The 19,531-nt window shown below is 46.4% G+C and overlaps 1 protein-coding gene across 1 annotated transcript in view; it reads left to right on the top strand.

Annotated features, from left to right (window-relative positions):
* fgfrl1a (fibroblast growth factor receptor like 1a) overlaps window positions 1–19,531 on the top strand; it is a 60,600-nt gene that overhangs the window by 15,806 nt on the left and 25,263 nt on the right. The window contains exon 3 of the mRNA XM_068588632.1: window positions 8,375–8,647. Coding sequence (XP_068444733.1) covers window positions 8,375–8,647 — 273 coding nt within the window. The remainder of the gene's footprint in view (window positions 1–8,374; window positions 8,648–19,531) is intronic.

Genomic DNA, 19,531 nt, shown 5'->3' with positions numbered 1-19,531 from the left:
TCATTGCTCTCAGTTGGGTCCACTGATGGTGACCGCAACCTGACTTTGACAGAATGAATAAATCGAGCCCGACCTCGGATGCCTCACATACAACACGCGACACCTGCCGCGGTGTTGGGGAGAGACTTCACATTCTGACTTTTACAGTCACTGCTGAAGGTTGGCTGGAGGGACACGGGGATGCCGTTTCCAAGTCTGCAAGTCTGAATCTTCTCTTCTTAAGCCCTCAAACAGAGTACCATGCATCATTTTGCTGCCTGAAATCCTGATTTTTGGAGTTGTATACGTGCGGCATTGATTGAAAACCCCACAGATGTTCTCTTTATTTCTGAGATCCTATGTCCTAAGATACGGTCACACTCCTTTCTAACTGGCGGTGGAGTGTCAGCTCCGGGTCTCTCAGGTCTTTTTTTGCACTAAAATGTAACTCGGTCCCCAGCCTCCATACACTGACCAGCAACCCACCACACACTGAACTGGAACTGTACCTTTGACCTACTTTCAGCTCCAAGCTGGCCGGCTTTCCCCGTTTATTGAGTCTTTTTTTCCTGCTCACCTTTTCTTTCTCTTTCTCCTTTCCTTTCCTGCTTTTAGTTTTATTCCCTGGAAGCTCAACCCCCTATTTTGCCAATAATAATTTAACATGCAAGTCTTGCAAAAACGAATCGCCTGGTCTGTTCCACAAGCGAATGCCCTGGCAGTCTTCAGACAGCACGCACGGGCCAGAGAGTTGAGATCTAACCAGAGCAGTGCGATTGAACTCGACCCGTAGTGTAAAACAAACCTCATCACGGGGATGTTTGGAGACACTCTGTCATCTCAGGAGACGGGTGGGACGGTTTAATATGCTCACTGTCGCCGCCAGGAGTAACAGAAAAAAGCATCATTTTGTGCCTCCGTTCTCCAGCAGCGAGCAGTTTTCAACAAGTCACGACTGCGAGTTGTTAATGGAGCATTTAGGATGTCTCCAGCTCTGTCAACCTTTTCTTCTTCTTCTTTTTTTGTCTCACAGAATGTAAAGCAACACATGGTTATGAAACGCAAAGTAGATTCTGTCACAGTTTTTACCCAAAGTGCTCATTAAAATGTCACTTTCTTGTCCCTCCTGCAGTTCACCTGTTTGTGGGGATTCATTCCTCTCTCTTTCTACCTCCCTCAGTCCATCCCTTCTTCTGCCCTCCCTGTGCTTTCTTCACCTTCCTTAATCTGCATTTAAATAACGAGAACAACTTGTTATCACACACACACTCTCTCTCTCTCTCACAAGTGCAAACTGTGCATGATGTGGTTTCAGTAAAGTCCTTCATAAGCTTTAAAAGAATGTTCTCGGTTCAAACCGCCCTCCGGTTTCTGGCGGTGAGCAGAATTTTATGTTCTCGCTCTCGGTTTTTCCTCAAAAGCCTCACTCTCCCTTTTTCCCATGCCCGAGTATCCTCCGTCTTCCCCTCATGAGACGAAACCACCGCAGTGTTTGTTTTGGGGAAGCCGGACTGCAGGTCTGAGAGGTTTATCTTCTTTCATGAGCTGGAGTTTTGAAAAACATTTGCACTTGATGAATGAACCTGGGTCTGTGAAGCCCTCTGGGCGCAAACAGGAGGCAGGAGGAACATGAAGGTGCATAAAGGTGATGACTGTTAGCCCCAGTAAACAGTTTATCAAGATGTCAAGAGCAGTGGAGCCTCATGTCCAGTGCTTCGTCAACACGTCCCCTGGAAGACCGCTGAAGTTGCACTGCAGCAAACTAAAAAAAAAAGTCATTTTACTGCGTTTACTATTTTCCCGTGAGTCATAAATAAGACACTTCTAACGGTCATGACAAATGAAAACCACTCTTCTATGATGACACACAATCTTAATTTCATAGCGGCTTCATATTATTCAGATGGTTTCCATGATTTCCTTTTCCCTCGAGTTAGTCAAATTAATCGTGTTCATAAATCTTTTCTCCTCCATTAATTTGGGACCGGTGTGTCATTAAAATGATTCATTGCTTGCTTTAGCTTGTAGGTCTTAAACTGAGCAAATGCATTGCTCTCGCCAAGTCCAAACCCAACAGGAAAACGGTCTCTGGTAGAGTTTGCGCCTCACACCGCAGGGAACAGCGTGACTATACAGTAATGTTACACCCGGCGCTGTGTGTGAGGTGTTATTTCTGAATTAGGGTGAAGGAAATCTTTGAGCTTAAATATTATCAAAGGATTAGGTTTTTTTTTCCCATCAATGAAAAGCAGACAGGTGCAGCCGCCACAAGAGGGGAAAGGTAGAACAATACAACCAGCTATTAGTAAAGATGCCGTGAAAGGAGCGCAGAGAGAGAAGGAGGTGCGAGGAGTAAAAAGAGAGAGAGAGCGAAAGAGCGAAAGAGCGAAAGAGCGAGAGAACAAATCACATTTCTATTATCAGGCCGTTAAATATCAGATTGAGACATTAAGAAGAGAAAATGATTAACAGAAGGTTCACACCTAATATCTGTGCGTGTGTGCGTGTGCGTGTGTGTCTGTGTGCGTGTGTGTGTGTCTGTCTGAGTCGCTCAGAGGATCAGGTTGCTGTACCAACCACACAGCAGATTCCTCAAAGTTTTTGTGGCCGCTGTGTAATTTTCTTTAGCGTGCCTGTGTGAGACAAGTGTAAGCCTTAGGTTGTACGTTTATGTGTGTGTGTGTGTGTGTGTGTGTGTGTGTGTGTGTGTGTCTCATGTAGTCCTTCAATGCTGTGTCTGTGTATCCTCCCTGGCCTCAGGCCTAGTGTTAGCTGTCAGGACAGAGTAAAGCAGCAGTTGTCCTCTTGTTGGGATGGAAGTGACTGGGTCAGAACGAGAAAGTGTGTCTGTTCTTATATGTGTGTGTGTGTGTGTGTGTGTGTGGGGCGTGGAAGAAGACAACTTAATGTGTACCCATCAGTCTGCCTGTTGCCTCAGGCCAAAGCGAGGCCTGGATGTGTGAGAGTGTGCGCGAGAAGAGACAATCAGGGCTAAACCCGTCGCAGCGGCAGCAGTCGGATGAGAATATGATCTCGTTCGGGCCGATGTGGCGTCACGCAGCGAGCAATCCCACGTAATCGATTCAGAGAGCATTGACGTGCTAACAGGATTCAGGCTTGTGAAGAGCGCTCTGAAACACAACAGCATGTGAGCAGGGTTTCACTGAAAGTGTTGCGTAAATAGCCGACTTGCGGGTATTTGGGTCATTCCAGTTGTGCACGCACACGTTCTCATTACAGCACACTGCGGAGGGATGAACCTCGCGGCTGCTTCATTGACTCCGAGCAGATTTAGAAGCACAAGAGAGGCAGAAAGTTGCTTTTTTCTTAACTGATTCGATAACGATGAAGACCTCTCGAGGACACGGTCGTCCCTCGGTGCTCCAGTCTTTCGTAGCTCAGCGGGCATACGCACACATACACGCAGACACACCTCTACCTCAGCAACGCCGCGTCCCGCTGTTAAGTGCCCTCCATCAAACGCATTCCTCGGCTCTCCCCTCTCGCTCCAGTCTCGCTTGCCTGCCAACAATAACGTTGCGTTGGACTCTGCAGACCCATCTGACTCTGAGACCAGCGCAACGCTAAAGGGCGTTAAAAAGCGAGCTCTCTATCCAAAACCAAAACATAAAGGGCCGTCCCGGCCGTCGCACGCCGCCAAAATATGCGAGCCAGAAATTGACTAGCTTCAGAATGAAGGACAAAGTATTTGGTTGCAAAAGGAGAATAAGCGTCAATATTTCTCCCTCTGGTGCAAAACCGTTACAAATCCTACTTTGTCAGCCGGTTGTGGCCTTGATTGTTTTTCGTCCGAGAAAATTCAACTGGTGGAAATGTCCGTGAAAATCATTAGCGAGTCTGATTTAAACAAACAGCGCCGGGCTCAGACATTCGCTGGCAAAGAATGTGGAAGAAGTATGTAGCACAGAGGACCAAAGAAAACACATGCTCAAACTGAGTTTGTGCTAAACTGGACTGTCTTATATCATCCGCTAATGTTAGCGTGTGAGAAGGCAAAGGTGTACCAGTACGTACCGGCCAAAACAAGAACAGTCTGTCTTCACTTGAGTGTGACGGCGAGAACCAGAAGCGATGTCTGGAGAAGAAGACGAGAGAGAGTCATGACTGAGAAACAGTTTTAGATAATGAAAGTAAACTTCCCGGTTCATTATTTCAGATGTTCATGAATCCGCTGAGAGATGAAAGATAAGACGCTCCCTATAACTCCAGAACTTGCCTTCAGTATCAAAGTAATCCAATCGTAGTTGTCTGTACTGACGGATCGGTACAGATCGGTACACTTCAAACATAAACTACTATCTCACTACGACTATCTTTGCCAAAAATGTAAACAAACTGTCGAAACAAATCAAGGCTCTAGTTGTGGCCCGCAGCCACTAATATTGTACTTCCTGTTTGCATCCCAAAGCCACCAAACTATAGAAACTCTACTTCCAAAACTGATAGAAAGTAAGACATGAAATATCAATATTTGTGGGTTTTAAGGCTCCAGCTTCATAGTGAACAAACCGATATTTTAAGATGTTAGTGTGAATCTCGTCATCTCATTCTCAAGAATAATCATATTTTACCAAGAGTCTAACTTGCCCTCTGAAGGAATTCAAGCGGTGCATTTGCAGTTGTTTTTGGGAGTAGCCAGCACAAGAACAGAATGTATGAAGTGATTTCTGCTCGGCTTTATTTGGCCTTCACTTACCGTCCTCACAGAGGACGTGCAGCTCTGAGCTGGGAGGGTTCGGCCTCTGTGGGAGTAATGTGCTTCTGACCTGGGCCGTGTGTTCCCGCCGGCTGGCTCCAGAGTACCAGACGTGCACGCCCCAGCCTACCTACACACTGCCCGCATGTAGGGCGAAAGAGAGGGAGGGCGTGCGTGACGTGTGTTTATGTGTATCTGCAGGCAGACAAACAATCTTCAAGGTGCTTTAGATTGTCTTGAGGAGCCAGTTGCAGGCGAGGGAGCATCGTAAAGCCCTAAATGGACTAAACAGACCAAAGTTTAAAGGCCCGGTTAAAAGCAATTTTCTTTTCCTTCCCACACACACACACACACACACACATGCAGACACGGGCTTGCCAAACAGTACACGAGCAGACGGAGATGCACGAGCACAAAGGTAAGAAGACCGTATTTAGTTTTATGTGACAACGTGCAGCAAAAAATGTAGCCGCGCATTAATGCTAGAAAAGACCCACACATCTGTAAAGACACACAACCCCCCCACACACATGCACACACATACACACACACACACACACACACACACACACACACACACACACACACACTGACCTTGTGTCTCGTGAAAGAGAGGAAAGATTTTTACTCTCTTCAGTTTCACCCCAAGAGACAGATTTAAAAAGACTTTACTTCGGTCATCGACCGTGGAAGAGCGGGAGGATGATGATGATAAGGAGGGAGGGAGGGAAGGAGGGAGGAAAGGAGGGAGGAGAGGAGGCTGCTGCTCTGTGCTCCCTTCAGAGGGGAGAGAGGGAGTAAGGGAAGAAAAAGGGGGAGTTATAGATGTAAGAGAGGTTAACTGTCGAAAGTTGAGAGGTTCAGTTCGAGGTCTTGCTCCCGCGATCCCTCTGGGGAAGAAACCGTGGAAGTTATGTGTGTGTGCGCGGATCGGAAAAGGGCAAGAGACCATTAAATCACACGGCAGAGGAAGAAGGGAAACTGCACTGAGCGGAGAGGATGGTGTGAAGGAGTGTGATGAAAGAGAAGAGAGCGAGAGCAGGGAGTGAGAGAGCAAAACAGAGAGAGAGGAAAGGAGCGATGACAGGGGAGAAGTGGAGGTAGTAATGGGAAGCGAGGGGTTAAGGGTAAGAAATAGAGAAGTAGCAGGGGAGTAGTGAGAGTTCAAGGGAATGAGATTTCAATCTGTTGGAGGAAGAAAAGAGCAGACGAAAGAAATATAGAGAAAGAAGAAATATGAACACTGAAGGGACACAGTATTTAGAGGAAGAAAAAGATAGTGAAGGTGGCACAAACGGGCGAGAGAAACAGGGAGAAAGAAAGGGAGGATTGTAGAGGATATTGATGTGAAGAAAAAAAGTGGACTAGCTTATGAGAGCAAGAGAGAGAGGAAGAGCAAGAAACAGAGGTAGAGCATGAAAAGGAGAAGGAGCGAGCTGTCGGGCCCCTGATGAGAAAGCCATACAGCTGAGCGAACACATTCCCGTCCAGGAGCGAGGAGGGAGCGAGGAGGGAGGGAGGGAGGGAGGAGGGAGGAGGGAGGAGGAGAGGCTCCTGTGAATACCCTTTGTGTGACTAATGTCTTTTTCACACATTTCCCCTCCGTCCATCCATCATCGTGTCCACCTCCCGCTCTCCTGTTAAAACAGCAGAACCGTCCCGACCGAAGCGCCTAGAAGACCCCCGCAAGCTCCTCTCGCTCTTCTCGATAATCAGCTCCACGTACGCGACTCCGCTTCACCGCGTTCATCTCCGGCATCCACAGCCGCACGCCGGAGGAATAAATCAAGGTCCTCGTTTTGTTTTGGTGACAGTTGACAGCTGGCCGACGATGTGAGGTCTTCCTCTGAAGTCTGGAAACCCTTTCAGGACGTTCACCCACACGCTCCTGTGAAGCCACGCTGGTTACGCTACACCATAGCAGTGCAAATCAGATCAAACTGTTTATTAAACCCTGCGCTCACAAGGGCAAATCAAAGGTACCAGGCTGTGTTAGCTCCCTGTGATAAGAAAGTACCAGACAAAAGGAGGGGCAATAAATTCAACTCAAATGTTTACATTTGAGGTGTTATCAGACCATATGTATTCTTCTAGATAAGCCTTTGTCAGGCACATTGTCTCAACCAAACCAGCCTTTGTCCTTCCTTTTATATCTTGACCTGAATTGGGTCGTTTTCTGGTGTTTTTCCACGCGATTGGCTTTTGCAGTCTGTCCGGACACTTTGTTTGCTCCATGGTGGCCTGTCATGTGTTGGTATTGCTATATTTGGAGGGTATTGTTTGAAGCCAGGAGGAGTAATGAGGAGAGATGTACGCGTTGCACTGACCCTTGCTGCCTCCTAAACCTCCTCCTGTTTCCATCTCTCTATCTTCCTGTTTGTCTTTCTTTTTACCGCTCCCCTATTCGGCCATATTTCAACCCCTCGCTCTCCTCAGACTTACTCCCTTAAATTCCTTCCTCCCTCACTCCCTCCCTTCTTCTCTTCTTACCTTCCTTCCTTCCTCTCTTTCTCTTCTCTCACCCCTACTTCTCCCCACAATTTCCTCCCACCTTTCCCAGTCAATCAGCCGGCTCGCTCACCTCCCTCTGTTTTTCTAGTGTGCAGTTTCACAGTAGACCGGCTACTGAGCGGTCAAGGTCACGCCTGATTTCATGTCTCGACACGACATCTCGGTTGATATTAGCTTGGCTTTGTGTTTGCGCCCTGAGGACTCCATTGTTGTCTGTGGCAAAATGTCAATGTTAAGCCGAGCCATTATAAACTTCTTAAAGGTCAGAGGATAATTCCTGTGTGTTGAATGCCATATTGGGAGACTTCTTTGGGTCTGAGACCAGCAGTGAAAAGGAGAGAGTGTCGCTGCCAGCGGGTGGATAAAGAACAGGCACCGTGATGCTGACACGCCTCCTCCTTTCAAAATGCCTCCATCCCTCAAAACACCTGATTGCTGATTGACATATCCTCCTACAACGGCTGCAACGATATCTTATGAAAGGTTACTCCTCTTTTGTCACGTGTTTCTCTCTGAAAACCAGCAACAACATGTCAGTTTCCTCTCATCACATGCATTCAATCTTTTAAAAAAAAAACAACAACTCTGCCTTTACGGGAAACTTCCCGGTTAGGTTTCGGCAACAAAACTACTTCTTCTAGTGAAGAAAAGTATGTACTTGTCACGTGGACTTCTTGTTCCAGACGGGGAACAGAGCAGCAGCCTCTTGGATGGAAGATGTCGGTCCCATCCACCGCCTCTCCCTCCCGTCCTGTGTGGGCTTTTGTGGTCTTTATCCTTCCACGTTCATAATTTCGTGGAAAACTTACTTCAGCTGGTGCGACGCAGCCACCCATCCTTACTGAAACATTTCACACTGTGCAGTTATTCGGTGACCGCTTCCAGGTTTTCCCCTTAAAGTATGAAAATAGTCCTCGCGTTGACTTTTTTCACCATTCTTTGACATTTCAGTTGCAGTCGTGCTAATTATATCACAGTAACTACTCCGTGGTCCCCAGTTCTAACAAATAGATATTTCCAAACGCGTCATTAGTCGGTTTGCTTGCACTCTAGTAACCTGGTTGTTTACACTCTCCGCCATTTGATTTTCTTACGCCTCGCGTAATGAGGCCGATTGGGGACATCGTTATTCATTTCACAATCTCCCTTCCCTCTCCCACGCTCAAGGTCCACCCAGGGTGTCAGAGCGGGTGGCCCACCGGCAGAGCATCCGTCTGGGTCGCACCATGAAGCTGCCCTGCCCCGTGGAGGGCGACCCCCCGCCGCTCATCATGTGGACCAAGGACGGACGCAACATCCACAGCGGCTGGACGCGCTTCCGGGTGCTGCAGCACGGCCTGCGGATCAAAGAGGTGGAGACGGAGGACGCCGGGACGTACATCTGCAAGGCCACCAACGGGTTCGGCAGCGTGAACATCAACTACACGCTCATCGTGATAGGTGAGCTGTGACGTGAGACAACATTCAGCGTGACTGCACGGACTCGAGGCATCACTGTGTATGTATGAAACTACTTCCATGAAGATGTGTTTTTCCTGGAGTTCTGCGCTGTGTCACGTCTTTCTAACATCATTCAACTGAGTACCTTGAGTAAGTTGTGCTAAATCCGTCACAATCAGAACTTGAATTTGGACGACTTGATTGACTCGTTTGTTGAAGCAGTGTGGGATTGTGTCTTTTTTTGCGAGTGTTTGCGTGTGTGTTTGTATGATTACAGAAGCACAAGACTTTGCTCTTTTATTTCTCTCATTCCTTCGCTTTCTTCCCATTCATTTCAGCCTGCATTTGCTCCACAGCGCCCACATCTCCTCTCCTTCATTACACACGATGCTTCAGTCTTTATTTTTCTTTTCTTTTGGTCTTTCTTTATTTTTGATGCTTGTTTGCTTGCATTGACTCTGCTGTGGGAGTTTCTAGGACATAATTAGCCAGGTTCGGTCGGTGGGGACATTACACAGTAATCAAGTCTGTGTAGTTCCCCTGACAATGAAGCACGCTTTTGTCTGAGTTTTTATGTCTTGTGTGTGTGTGTGTGATACCACATTGTTATGTTTATACGTACCTGTATGATTATGAATGAGGCATTTGTTAAAGAAGATGCTTTTGTTTGTGTGTATGAACTTGTGTGAGTGCAACATGATACATATCAAGTCAGTGTGTGTCTCAGTTTAGATGACTATAAAAGACACATTGTTATCTTTTTTTCTATATTATCATTTTCCAACGTCGCATCCAGTATCTCTGGGTGTGTTTAGAGGGCCGAGTCAAAGTGTGTTTGACTGGAAGTCAATGTTTTTTGACTTAGATGCCTGAAAATAAGGTCTGTGGTTAACACAAGCGTTTAGTTCTACGACGTCAAAGATGCAAGAAATATCCCTCTCGGGAATTTTAAAGCTTTTTTATGTCTTAAAAAAGAAAACACTTTGCCATTAGCTTCGTGGTGTTGACGTAAAGCCAGGTGACGTTAGCTTTTTACTTCTAGTGATAGTCCAAATCTAAAAATGGTTCATTTAGAAAAAGTGGAGTTCATTCATGAAGATAATGCTGCTGAAGGAAACGTGACAGTATCATGAATGTTAGTGAGAGATTATTTTAATCAAATCCCAAAGGCGTCATGTCGAGGGAGCCAGTGTGGCGCTGACATCGGGGTGTTTGCCTTCAAACACACGTCATCCCTGCAGCACTCTGGATCCTCTTGTGTTCGTCTCAGTTTTACAAACCACGAGTTGTCGTGTGGCGGCTGTAGTCCGTGACCGGATGGACTCCGATGACCTTCCTGCTCAGGTGTGTTTCTCTCTATCCTGGGACTCAAATAGCTGCTCCCCTCGACTCCTGTTCATGTAAACAAAATACCTGCCAGCGCACATTTACACACAAGTGAGTGTGTGTGTCTGTGTGCTGCAGTGCCTCTACACCCCTCTGTGTGTGTGTGTGTGTGTGTGTGCATCATTCCATGTGCTTGTCTACATGCCACACCGTGTGTGTGTGTGTGTGTGTGTGTGTGTGTGTGTGTGTGTGTCAGGTTCCAGCGTTCCAGAGAGTCTGACTGAAGCGTCTCTCTCTGCCCGCCGTCGGCACTTCAAAGACGGCCTTGAGTAAAATGCTCCGCTACAGATATCACCGGCTGATGTTTACTGTATTTTACAACAACTATTCACGAACAAAATGGGAATCTTAAAAGCAGAAAACAGAATGATGTCAGGGTTTACCGATAAAGTTGTGTATTTTCTTACAGTCTTTGTTAATAAAACTTTGAACTCAACGTTAACGCCTTGAGATTCGAGTGTGGACCAGTCAACAAACCTGCAGTTATAGAAGTGCGTCTGCGCTGGTTTCCCTCCTATAACCAACAGTATTAGAGACATTAGTGTTGCTTAAACAGCATCGTGAGACATTCCTGAAAGAACATTTTCTGTTTCTGTTTCTGTGCCATTTGAAGTCGCATGAATACCTTTTCTCTGCGAGCGGGTGCATTGTATTGGCAGTGAATGATGCGCTTTTATTCTGCAGTAATCATTATCGGTGGTGATCCAAAGCTGTATCGGTCCTGACACGGACTTCAAAGGCGAGCTGGCGTACAGAGGGCAGCAGAACGGGGGGGGGGGGGGGGAGCAGCTGCCGCTGAGGTCATCCAGCCAGACAGCTGCTGCCTCCCTCTCTCTATCTCGCTCTCCCTCGTTCGCTCACGCTCATTCGCCGTCCCTTTCATTCACTTTCATGTCTGCGCGCACGCAGATGCTTCAGGAACAATGGGTCGGGTGAACCCTCGTGAGTGAAGCAGGATTTTATCATACGCGTTGTCATTGGTCACTGGAAATCAGTACCTTACCGTGCAAGATGAGGAATAGTTTTTACTCTCAGAGGTTTCTTCTTAGTCAAGCACACAGGGAGAGTGTACATGGTAAACAGCTGTATGAAATGTAATTGTAGTAAAGGACAGTTGGACTCTTGACAGTTCAATCAAATGACACTTTATCGTTCTAGACATATGGAGTGGACCTAACAGCATTTTAATTGTTTAAAGTGAACTTTTTATAAGACCTTTTTGTCAGTTATCGTCCTTAAACTCAACTTTCTATAAAACATGGATGAAAAGATTCCTCAAAGATTCTCATTCAAATATGTGTCTGTTAGTAACTATCCATGGCAGGTGGAGCCAGTAGCTTACTGTTTCTATATTTTCAGTATGTTTAACCGTCTTAAGTTACAGCTAATGCAGACCGAACATTTCCTCCTGCTGCAGCTTCACATTAAGAGCATTTAGCTGCTGAAACCAGAGTGGACATTTATGAGGAAATACAGTAGTCACAGGAAATGAAACGTGTTCGTCAGTGAGCGTAACGTTGACCGACGTCGTACATCAAAACAGGCGCCTGCAGAAAACAAGACGGCAGCCGCTCTCTGGCAGCGGGTCAGCTTGAGATGCGTGGGGGGGATGGAGGCGCCACAGAGATGCTCACATTCAGCCTCTCAACGGGGGAACCGACTTCCTTCACTCCTGCTGGTCGCAGACGTCGTGAGCAGCATCCAATCAGATCACAGAGTGACGGAGAACAGCTGATTATGAACATTACTTTATTCAAACAGCAATAGCATGTTTTGCTGTATTCTGTATAATATCAAACATTTCCTGTTCGTGTGTCATCAAGACAACTAAGACTGAAATCCTGGATCGCCACTTTAGACTTTAAAAAATATCTACTTGCAGGATTAATAACGTAACTATCGAAGAAATAGAAGATTGTCTGACGCGATCGACGATGTTGACCACAACAGCTTATAAGTAGACATTGTGCTGTTTCCAATACAAAGAATACACTTAGGGACCATTTCTTCATAAAGAACCCTGAAAGTGAGAAATGGTTTAGTTAAAATTGTAGAAAAAAGCTTTTATTTTGAAAGCGACGCACTACAAATTCCAGTCAAATTTGGCATCAGAAAACTACCTGAAGTAAATGTTGAATGTCATTCTTTAAAAATATGACAATTGGCACAGAAACGTTCACGAGCTGGACACGAAGGAGAAGCTCCTGTTGCACTAAATGTTCTGCAAACTACCCAGAGGTCCTGTGTGCTCCACCAGGTCAACCTCTAAAGACCCCCTCCCTGTAATTCAAGCCAGGAATCGTGGCGCGGCATCTCCTCCGAGAGGCAGTTAGCGGGGATGGCGCTGTTTTCATAGCTGGAACAATCTGCATAGCCAATGGTTTTCCAGGCTGTGTTGTTCATCGGCTGGTTTTGTTTTCTGTTCTGTGTTTCTCTCTCTGCTGCTTTGCCTCCTCCCATCTCTCTCCTCCTCCTCCTCCTCCTCCTCCTGCTCCTCCTCGCCGCCTTCATCTCTCCTCTCCTGTGTGGTCCTGTGGTAATTATTCCATGGCCGCTCCGCTTCACAGTAATGAGCCCACACCTGCATCTTATTGTCCTTCCCTCTCGATTTCGAAACCCAAAGTGTCTTTAACACCTTTTTCCTATTAACACTCAATCTCATTCCTCATTCCGCCCTCCTCCATCGGCCGGCTCATTTTTCTCCAGCCACGCTTTAATTTGTATCAATATTTTCCCAGTTTCCCATTTTCCCCAGCATTTGATTGCCGTAAAACATCCACTGTGCCGCTGCCCAGTGAAGTGATGGAGAGGAGGGTTTGTGTGTGTGAAGGCGGGCTTTTGTTGGCGGGGGAAATTAGAAAGACTTGCTCTTTTATTGTATGTAGGTTGGCAAATGTTTGCGTGAGTAAATATGCTTTGTGCGCTTGTTTATCTCAGGGTTATGCATGTGTAGGTGTATGCAGATTTATGGGACCACCAGTAAAGTGGAACTGGGAGAGCTATTATTTTTTTTCTGCTCCCAGAACCTCAACGTCCTTCAAAAAACTCAACGCCAGGAGAGCTCTCAATACTTCCTCCCACTCTATCTCTCCCTCTTCATCGTCTTTGTCTCTGCTGTCTATCTGTCGTCGTTTCTCTTATGGCATTTTGAAATTATTTCCCTCCTCCCAGGGGAGTGAATGATTGAAAAATGTATAGTTCAAACCAGATGTGGCGACAATGGGAGCGTGTCGTGCGTAAGAAAGATGGAAGGAAGCGGTTTGTGTGTTTTTAGTGCACGTGAATGTGAAAATGTGGTTTTGAGTTTGAATGAAAATGCTCATCAACACACTTTTGTGTGTGTGAGTGTGTGTGTGTGTGTGTGTGTGTGTGTGTGTGTGTGTGTGTGTGTGTGTGTGTGTGTGTGCAGGCATGTGTTCAGGTCCATTCACAAGTGACTGGTGTGTTGATTTGTGGTGATTTAAGAGCTCAGCCGCAGCAGCTGACATCTGGCCATAATTGCAGAACAAAGAGGAAAAGAGAAGCAGAGAAAGATATTAAACATAGACACACTGTATGTTTGAATAAATGCGCTCGTGTGTGATTTATGTTCGTCAAGCGGCAGATTTGTAATGAATGTTGAAACAAGGAATATGGAAGCACGAGATGAAAACTTGACAAATGGAAAATATACACAAACCAGGACTTGGAGGCGGATTTGTTTTGGAAAAGTTATTCTGTTCTACATTTTTCAAATTAAACTGTGCGGTTTCATGCCAGGCACAGTCCATGAACACTGCTAAACTCAACTAAACTCAAACCTGACATCACGCGGCTCACTCGTGTGTGTCGTGACGAGTCAGCGTGATGTTACATGCTGACTAAATGATGTTCAAAGTGTTGCTCCAGTCTGCTTTTACACCCAGTTCAGGCAGAAAGTCACACTCCTCCATTCGGGTTCGTTCTCCCTCCATTCAAGACTTGCAGCTGTCTGTCGGCCAAAAACACATCAGATCAGGTTGCAGACCGACATCATCTCTCTGTTCCTCGGGTCCTGCGTCCCGATTCCTCCTCTGTTTTTGTGTTCTCACGTTACGCAGTTTTTTAATTTAGATATCTGGTGCCTCGTCTGGAGAGGATGTAGAGGTGGCCAAGGTTTTGCAGGCTAATTGGTATGAGTCATACACACGCACACACACACACACACACACACGCGAGCACACACACACACAGATAAATGTATGGGTGTGTGTAATTGCACAGTGCCTAAAAACTATCTCAAATAACCTAAACTCCTTTCACCCACCTTCTTACAAATACACCAGAGCAGCTGTGCCTGTCATGCTGTATCTGAAATGTGTGTGTGTGTGGTGTGTGTGTGTGTGTGTGTGTGTGTTGTGGATTTAGTGTTTTTACTGCAAGATTCTTCTGCTCATGTTACACACACAGCGCTTTCTTGCTAATGGCAGAACAATGCATGGAGGGAACCGGGAACAGCAGCTCGCTGATTTGCAGGAACGGCTCAGTTGGTGTTCAGTTGAGGCTCTGAGGCCTCACGGGGGATTTTTGTTAGGGGGGTCTCACTCGTGATTTTTCAGAACATGAAAAATAAATCATCGAGTGGTTTGGCCCACATCTTCCTGAACTACAGTGTTGCCTTTACGAGCCTTGAATCCAATCCCAAGTCGAGGTCAAAGTATTTTCTCTCCAGTGTTTCTCCCTTCTTCTTTCTTCTTTTGCCTGGATAGCAGATACTTGGACATCCTCCTCACCTTGTTTTGTTTTAAAGGTACAATCATGTTGTTATTATGATACTAAAGCCGTAAAAGCCTGCTGTAGGTTTTCCAATACAGTGAATTTGTAGCTTATTTCTTTGGTTCCGATTGATACATTTTTACATATTTTTCCTTTATTTGTTCAAACCTTTGGTAGGCATTGTGACAAAGAAAAGAGCAGACCAATGGTGCAGCAATAATTGTTCTTACGGTACCCATCTCGCATCTTTGCACGAGAAGCACGCAGGGACGCCTAAAAAATACAACTTTTGAAGCCATAACTTCTGGAACCACCGATGAAAGTTTAACAAAACTGGACGATTGACTTGTGAACAGTTCAAGAAAGTTATAACCAAACAGAATAGTTTTGAAATGTTCGGTTTTCTGTATGATTTCATGCTGCTCTGCATCAGATCTGCTGCGTTCCTGTTAGCAACACGCCGCCCGTACAGAGACGTAGACAAAGCTGCTCCTCCGGAAATCAGGGTGGCACTGTGGAGATCTGAGATGTAAACATGCTGGTGTGTGTGTGTGTGTTTGGGTGTGTGTGTGTGTGTGCTTATATGAAAGAGCATCCAGGGATTGTGGAGTTACAGACCGGACGGGAGAAAGAATGGAGTCAAATTTCAAAAGCTGTTTTCCGCCTGGTTGTTGCGTCCAGTTCAGACAAACTTCCTCAGATACACAAAGATTTATGTGCTGGATCTTTCTGCAAATATCAACAAGACAGGACAGGACAGTTTGGGGGTTATTTTTCCATTCACACACACGCGCACACACGCTCTCAGACAGATGTGAACAAAATCACGCACTCCTCGGAGGCCCCGGCCCCCATTTCACGGCTGTCTGTCCCACATCCTCCCGTTCCGCCTCGTTTCACTTCACAAGCAAAGAGACGGAAAGACGATGGACAGGACGGAGACACGGAGAAAGAAAAGAATAAAGACTCTGTTTTTTTTCTTCCTCCTGGCTCCAGTCTGAAGACGTCAACGAGTCCGGGGAACAAAAAAAAAAGGATCGACGGGTTGAACGTTTTGGAAATCCCGTGTCCCAACAGGTTGAGATGTCCCGCTTCAATCCAAAACACCGTCGGGGATCAAGAGAGGTGTCTCTGCCGTGGATGGGAACTGAAACTTCACGAAGAGAGCAAAGACAGGACACAGCATCTCCACACTGTCGATCCTCCGTAACATTTTGAAGCATCAAAAACATCCGATCAGGGATGCTGGAGACGGCGCGGTACAGGCGACGCCCCGTTTATCTTGCTCAGCAGCGCATGAAGCAGAAACTTCTGAACGTCAAATTCAGATGAAATCACCCGGATCCTGCCAGCGACCTTCAGCCTCACGGGGCCCACGGAGCAAACGGCGTGCAAGCGTTTCTTGAACTCATTCACACGAAAAGAGGAGGGAGAATAACAAAGGGCTATTCAAGTGTTCACGCTGGAAAGTTGATTTACCTTCATGAGAAACAAAAAAAAAAACCTGCGTATTTATAGACGTCTTTTTTTCCCATTGTGAGACTATGGGGGGAATTTATTCTGGGCGCCAATAGCATCACCTGACACGGAAGTTTAATATTCCACCGTTTGGCCGCGGAAAATAAAATTTGCTTCACAGCTTCAGCGCTCTTCCTGCACCATGTCACCTCCTCTCTCAGATTGGTTCCTCTTTGTCCTCTCTCTTACCTACTTTACTCTCTTTCTTTTCTCTCTCTCTCACACACACACACACACACACACACACACACACACACACACACACACACACAACTGCCTGGTGGTCGCATTTCTCCCGCTCCACCAGTCGATGTAGATGATGTCTTTTCTCTCGAGCATCTTTCAGCTCTTCATTCTTCCCTTCTGTTTGCCTTCATGCTCCATTTACATCTGTGTATGTGCATCTCTGTGTGTGTGTGTGTGTGTGTGTGTGTGTGTGTGTGGCTTGCATCCACTGATAGGATGCCAAGTCCAGCTCCCATAGACCCCTAATGGCTCTTAAATACCCTCTGCTAGCTTTAACTCCAATTCTCCGTATGCGATGCCATCTGTCAGTCAGCGGGCCTTTTCCTGGAGTCATTACGAAGGAGAAATCCACCCTAAAACCAAAGTCATGAACGCGTCGTGAACACAGCGAAGACTTGAATTCAGCTTCCCAAATCTTCCAGCTGCTCTCACTCGAGGGTCTCCCCACACGGCGCCGCCTGTGTTGTTTATTTTGTGTGGATTTTGAATGACGCAACAAATATAAACATGGTTTTGACAACGTGTCATCCAACTCCTGCTCCTCGCGTTGTCCTGGTGTCTGTCTTCACTGTTTTTTGGCAAATTCAGTTTTAGGATGGAACTTGCGTTTAACTTCTTCTGCCAGCTGTTCTCAAAGTCTGAAGCAAATGTGTTTTCTCTCTGGGTTTCCACAGCAACTCTCCCATAGCTAGGTGTAGGTTTACTTCCCTGTGTGTGTTTTGGCTTCTCGGACATCCTCCGAGCAAAAAAAAAAATATATATATATATATATATATATATATATATATAGTATAATAAGTAGAACGTAACAGAGGCCATTTGGAGCACTAATACTCGTATCATGAAGCACACACAGTCGGTCCCGACGCCAGACTACAAGTATGCGACTCCGAGTGTTTGAGGATGTGGGCCGCCTCAAAGTATCGCAGTTCCTCAGTTTGTTTAATGGAATTAAAACACAACTCTTCAGTGTTCGTTCAACAGTAAGAAAAGATGGGACGAGGGGAGGGAGTACGAGGGGAGGGGAGGCAGAAGGGAGGGAAGAGAAAATGGGAGAGAGAAATATTGGGGATAATGAGGGAAAGTGGGTGAGGGAAGGAGTCGAGAAGTGTTTGAAATATTGTAATAAGTAAACTCTACTTGTAGGTAAATGTACATGCCATTAAAGCTGATTCTGATTCAAATATTGACCCTCTGGGATTAATCAGGTGTATCTGTCATCTCGACCAGTAGACAGGAAGTAAAACTGGTCAAATTGGGTTGCATGTTTGGTTCAGTTGCTGAAGTTGACGCAACATTTCTAAGAATCAGAATCAGAGAGCACGTAAGAGATGATTTCATCGATATGTTACAGCCGTAGGCTGCACAACTTGTAAACCAGACTTCCCCTCGAAGGAACCTATGAGCATCTGGAGCGATCGCCGTCCATCGCACCAGCGAGAGCCTCACTGAACAAGTCCTGGAAAAACAATTTCTCAATCAGTTTCAGCAATGAAGCAAGTGAAGAAGAGACTGGTGGAGTGAACATGAGGCGCTGGTCCAGCAGCCAGAGTTCAGACATGTGAAAGGCATCATTAGAGTGTGTCCCTCTCGCGCAACAAACACCCGCCACCGACCCACAACACCACCCAACCCACGACTGAAAGGAATCCTTTGCGTCCTTCGATATTTTGATGGTTAATTGCATAACTCTGGAAACTCGCGCGCAATTACAACGACTCTGCATTCTCACGGCAGAGGGGTTAGCCTCTCCAAGACCTCACACACACACACACACACACACACACACACACACACACACAATGCATACGTGATTGGGAGGAGGAAGAGGCGGAGAGGGCAGGAAAGAGGAGAGGAGAAGAGGGATTAAGAAAAAGGAGGGAGAGGCCAACACCGAGAGGAACAGATAGATAAACCGAAACAAGAAGACTTTAAGTCCAATAGCAATGTAAAATATCATTTTAATGTGGATATTACTGGAGATAATTGTGACCAAGAAAAATACTCAGCAGGACTTTTTACCGCTGAAAGATCCTTTTACCTGAAACATTTATGAGCAATGATGAACTAATATCAGCCGATAATGACAGACGATAGATAGAAGGGCAGATAGACAGAGAGAGGACAGGATGAGGAGAAAAAGAGTAAGAAAGACTCGACCCGGAGGGGGAATGGGTGTCGCTATTCATGTCTGATCAGAGCAGTTAGCAGGGGAGCTGTGTACTTCTGAATAGACAGCTTAGTGGCCATTATGCGGTCTGGAGGATTTGTCCTGTTCACTATTGTTACCCCTCAGGAGGTAGGGACACACACACACACAGAGACACACACACACAGACACATGCACATGAACACACACTCTCTTCCTGTTTCTGACTTTGATTTTCTTTCATTTCATACTTTATTGCTGCATGTCTCTATATCGCGGACAAAGACCGATGCACCTACGGCTTGAACACAGAAACACACACACACACACGCACGCACACACACACACACACACGCTGTGCCCACCCCCCACTCTGTCGCTGAATAGTGGGCCAGCCTATTGACAGACCTGCTTGTTCGCTGAAGGAGTCTTTTCTCATTAGGGCTGGGATTTTGTCGCTGGCCCTGCAGGCCCCATTGTTGGGCTCCAGGGCGGGTTATTAGGCCTCCGCGCTGTAACAACCCCCCTGCTGAATGGACCTGAGAGGAGTGGAGAGCCCGTGAAGGGCAGAATAGGGTCTGGCAATTAGCAAAGACATGTTTGAAGAGAGGAGGGAGAGGAAAGAATGGAGGAATCAAGAAGAAAGAGAGCGGACCTGCGCTACAAAAAGGCTTCTTTTGAAGTTTTAGAAACTTTTGTCTGCTTTTCGCTGCTTCGCCGTCGCGCCGTCATCAAAGCCAAAGACTGGTTCTCCAACACGCAACCTCCCTCCTCCTCTCCCCTCGCTTCCCTTTCTTTCCTCTCCCGTTCTTCGCTCTCATTCGTTACTCTTCTCCCCGAGAATGCACTTG

Source organism: Clinocottus analis, unplaced genomic scaffold (genome assembly GCF_023055335.1).
Source record: "Clinocottus analis isolate CAN_PGR_092001 unplaced genomic scaffold, fCliAna1.0.p SCAF_10, whole genome shotgun sequence".
NCBI lineage: Eukaryota > Metazoa > Chordata > Actinopteri > Perciformes > Cottidae > Clinocottus > Clinocottus analis.
Note: the sequence above shows the minus strand (reverse complement) of the source record. Positions and strands in the feature narration are given on the sequence as shown.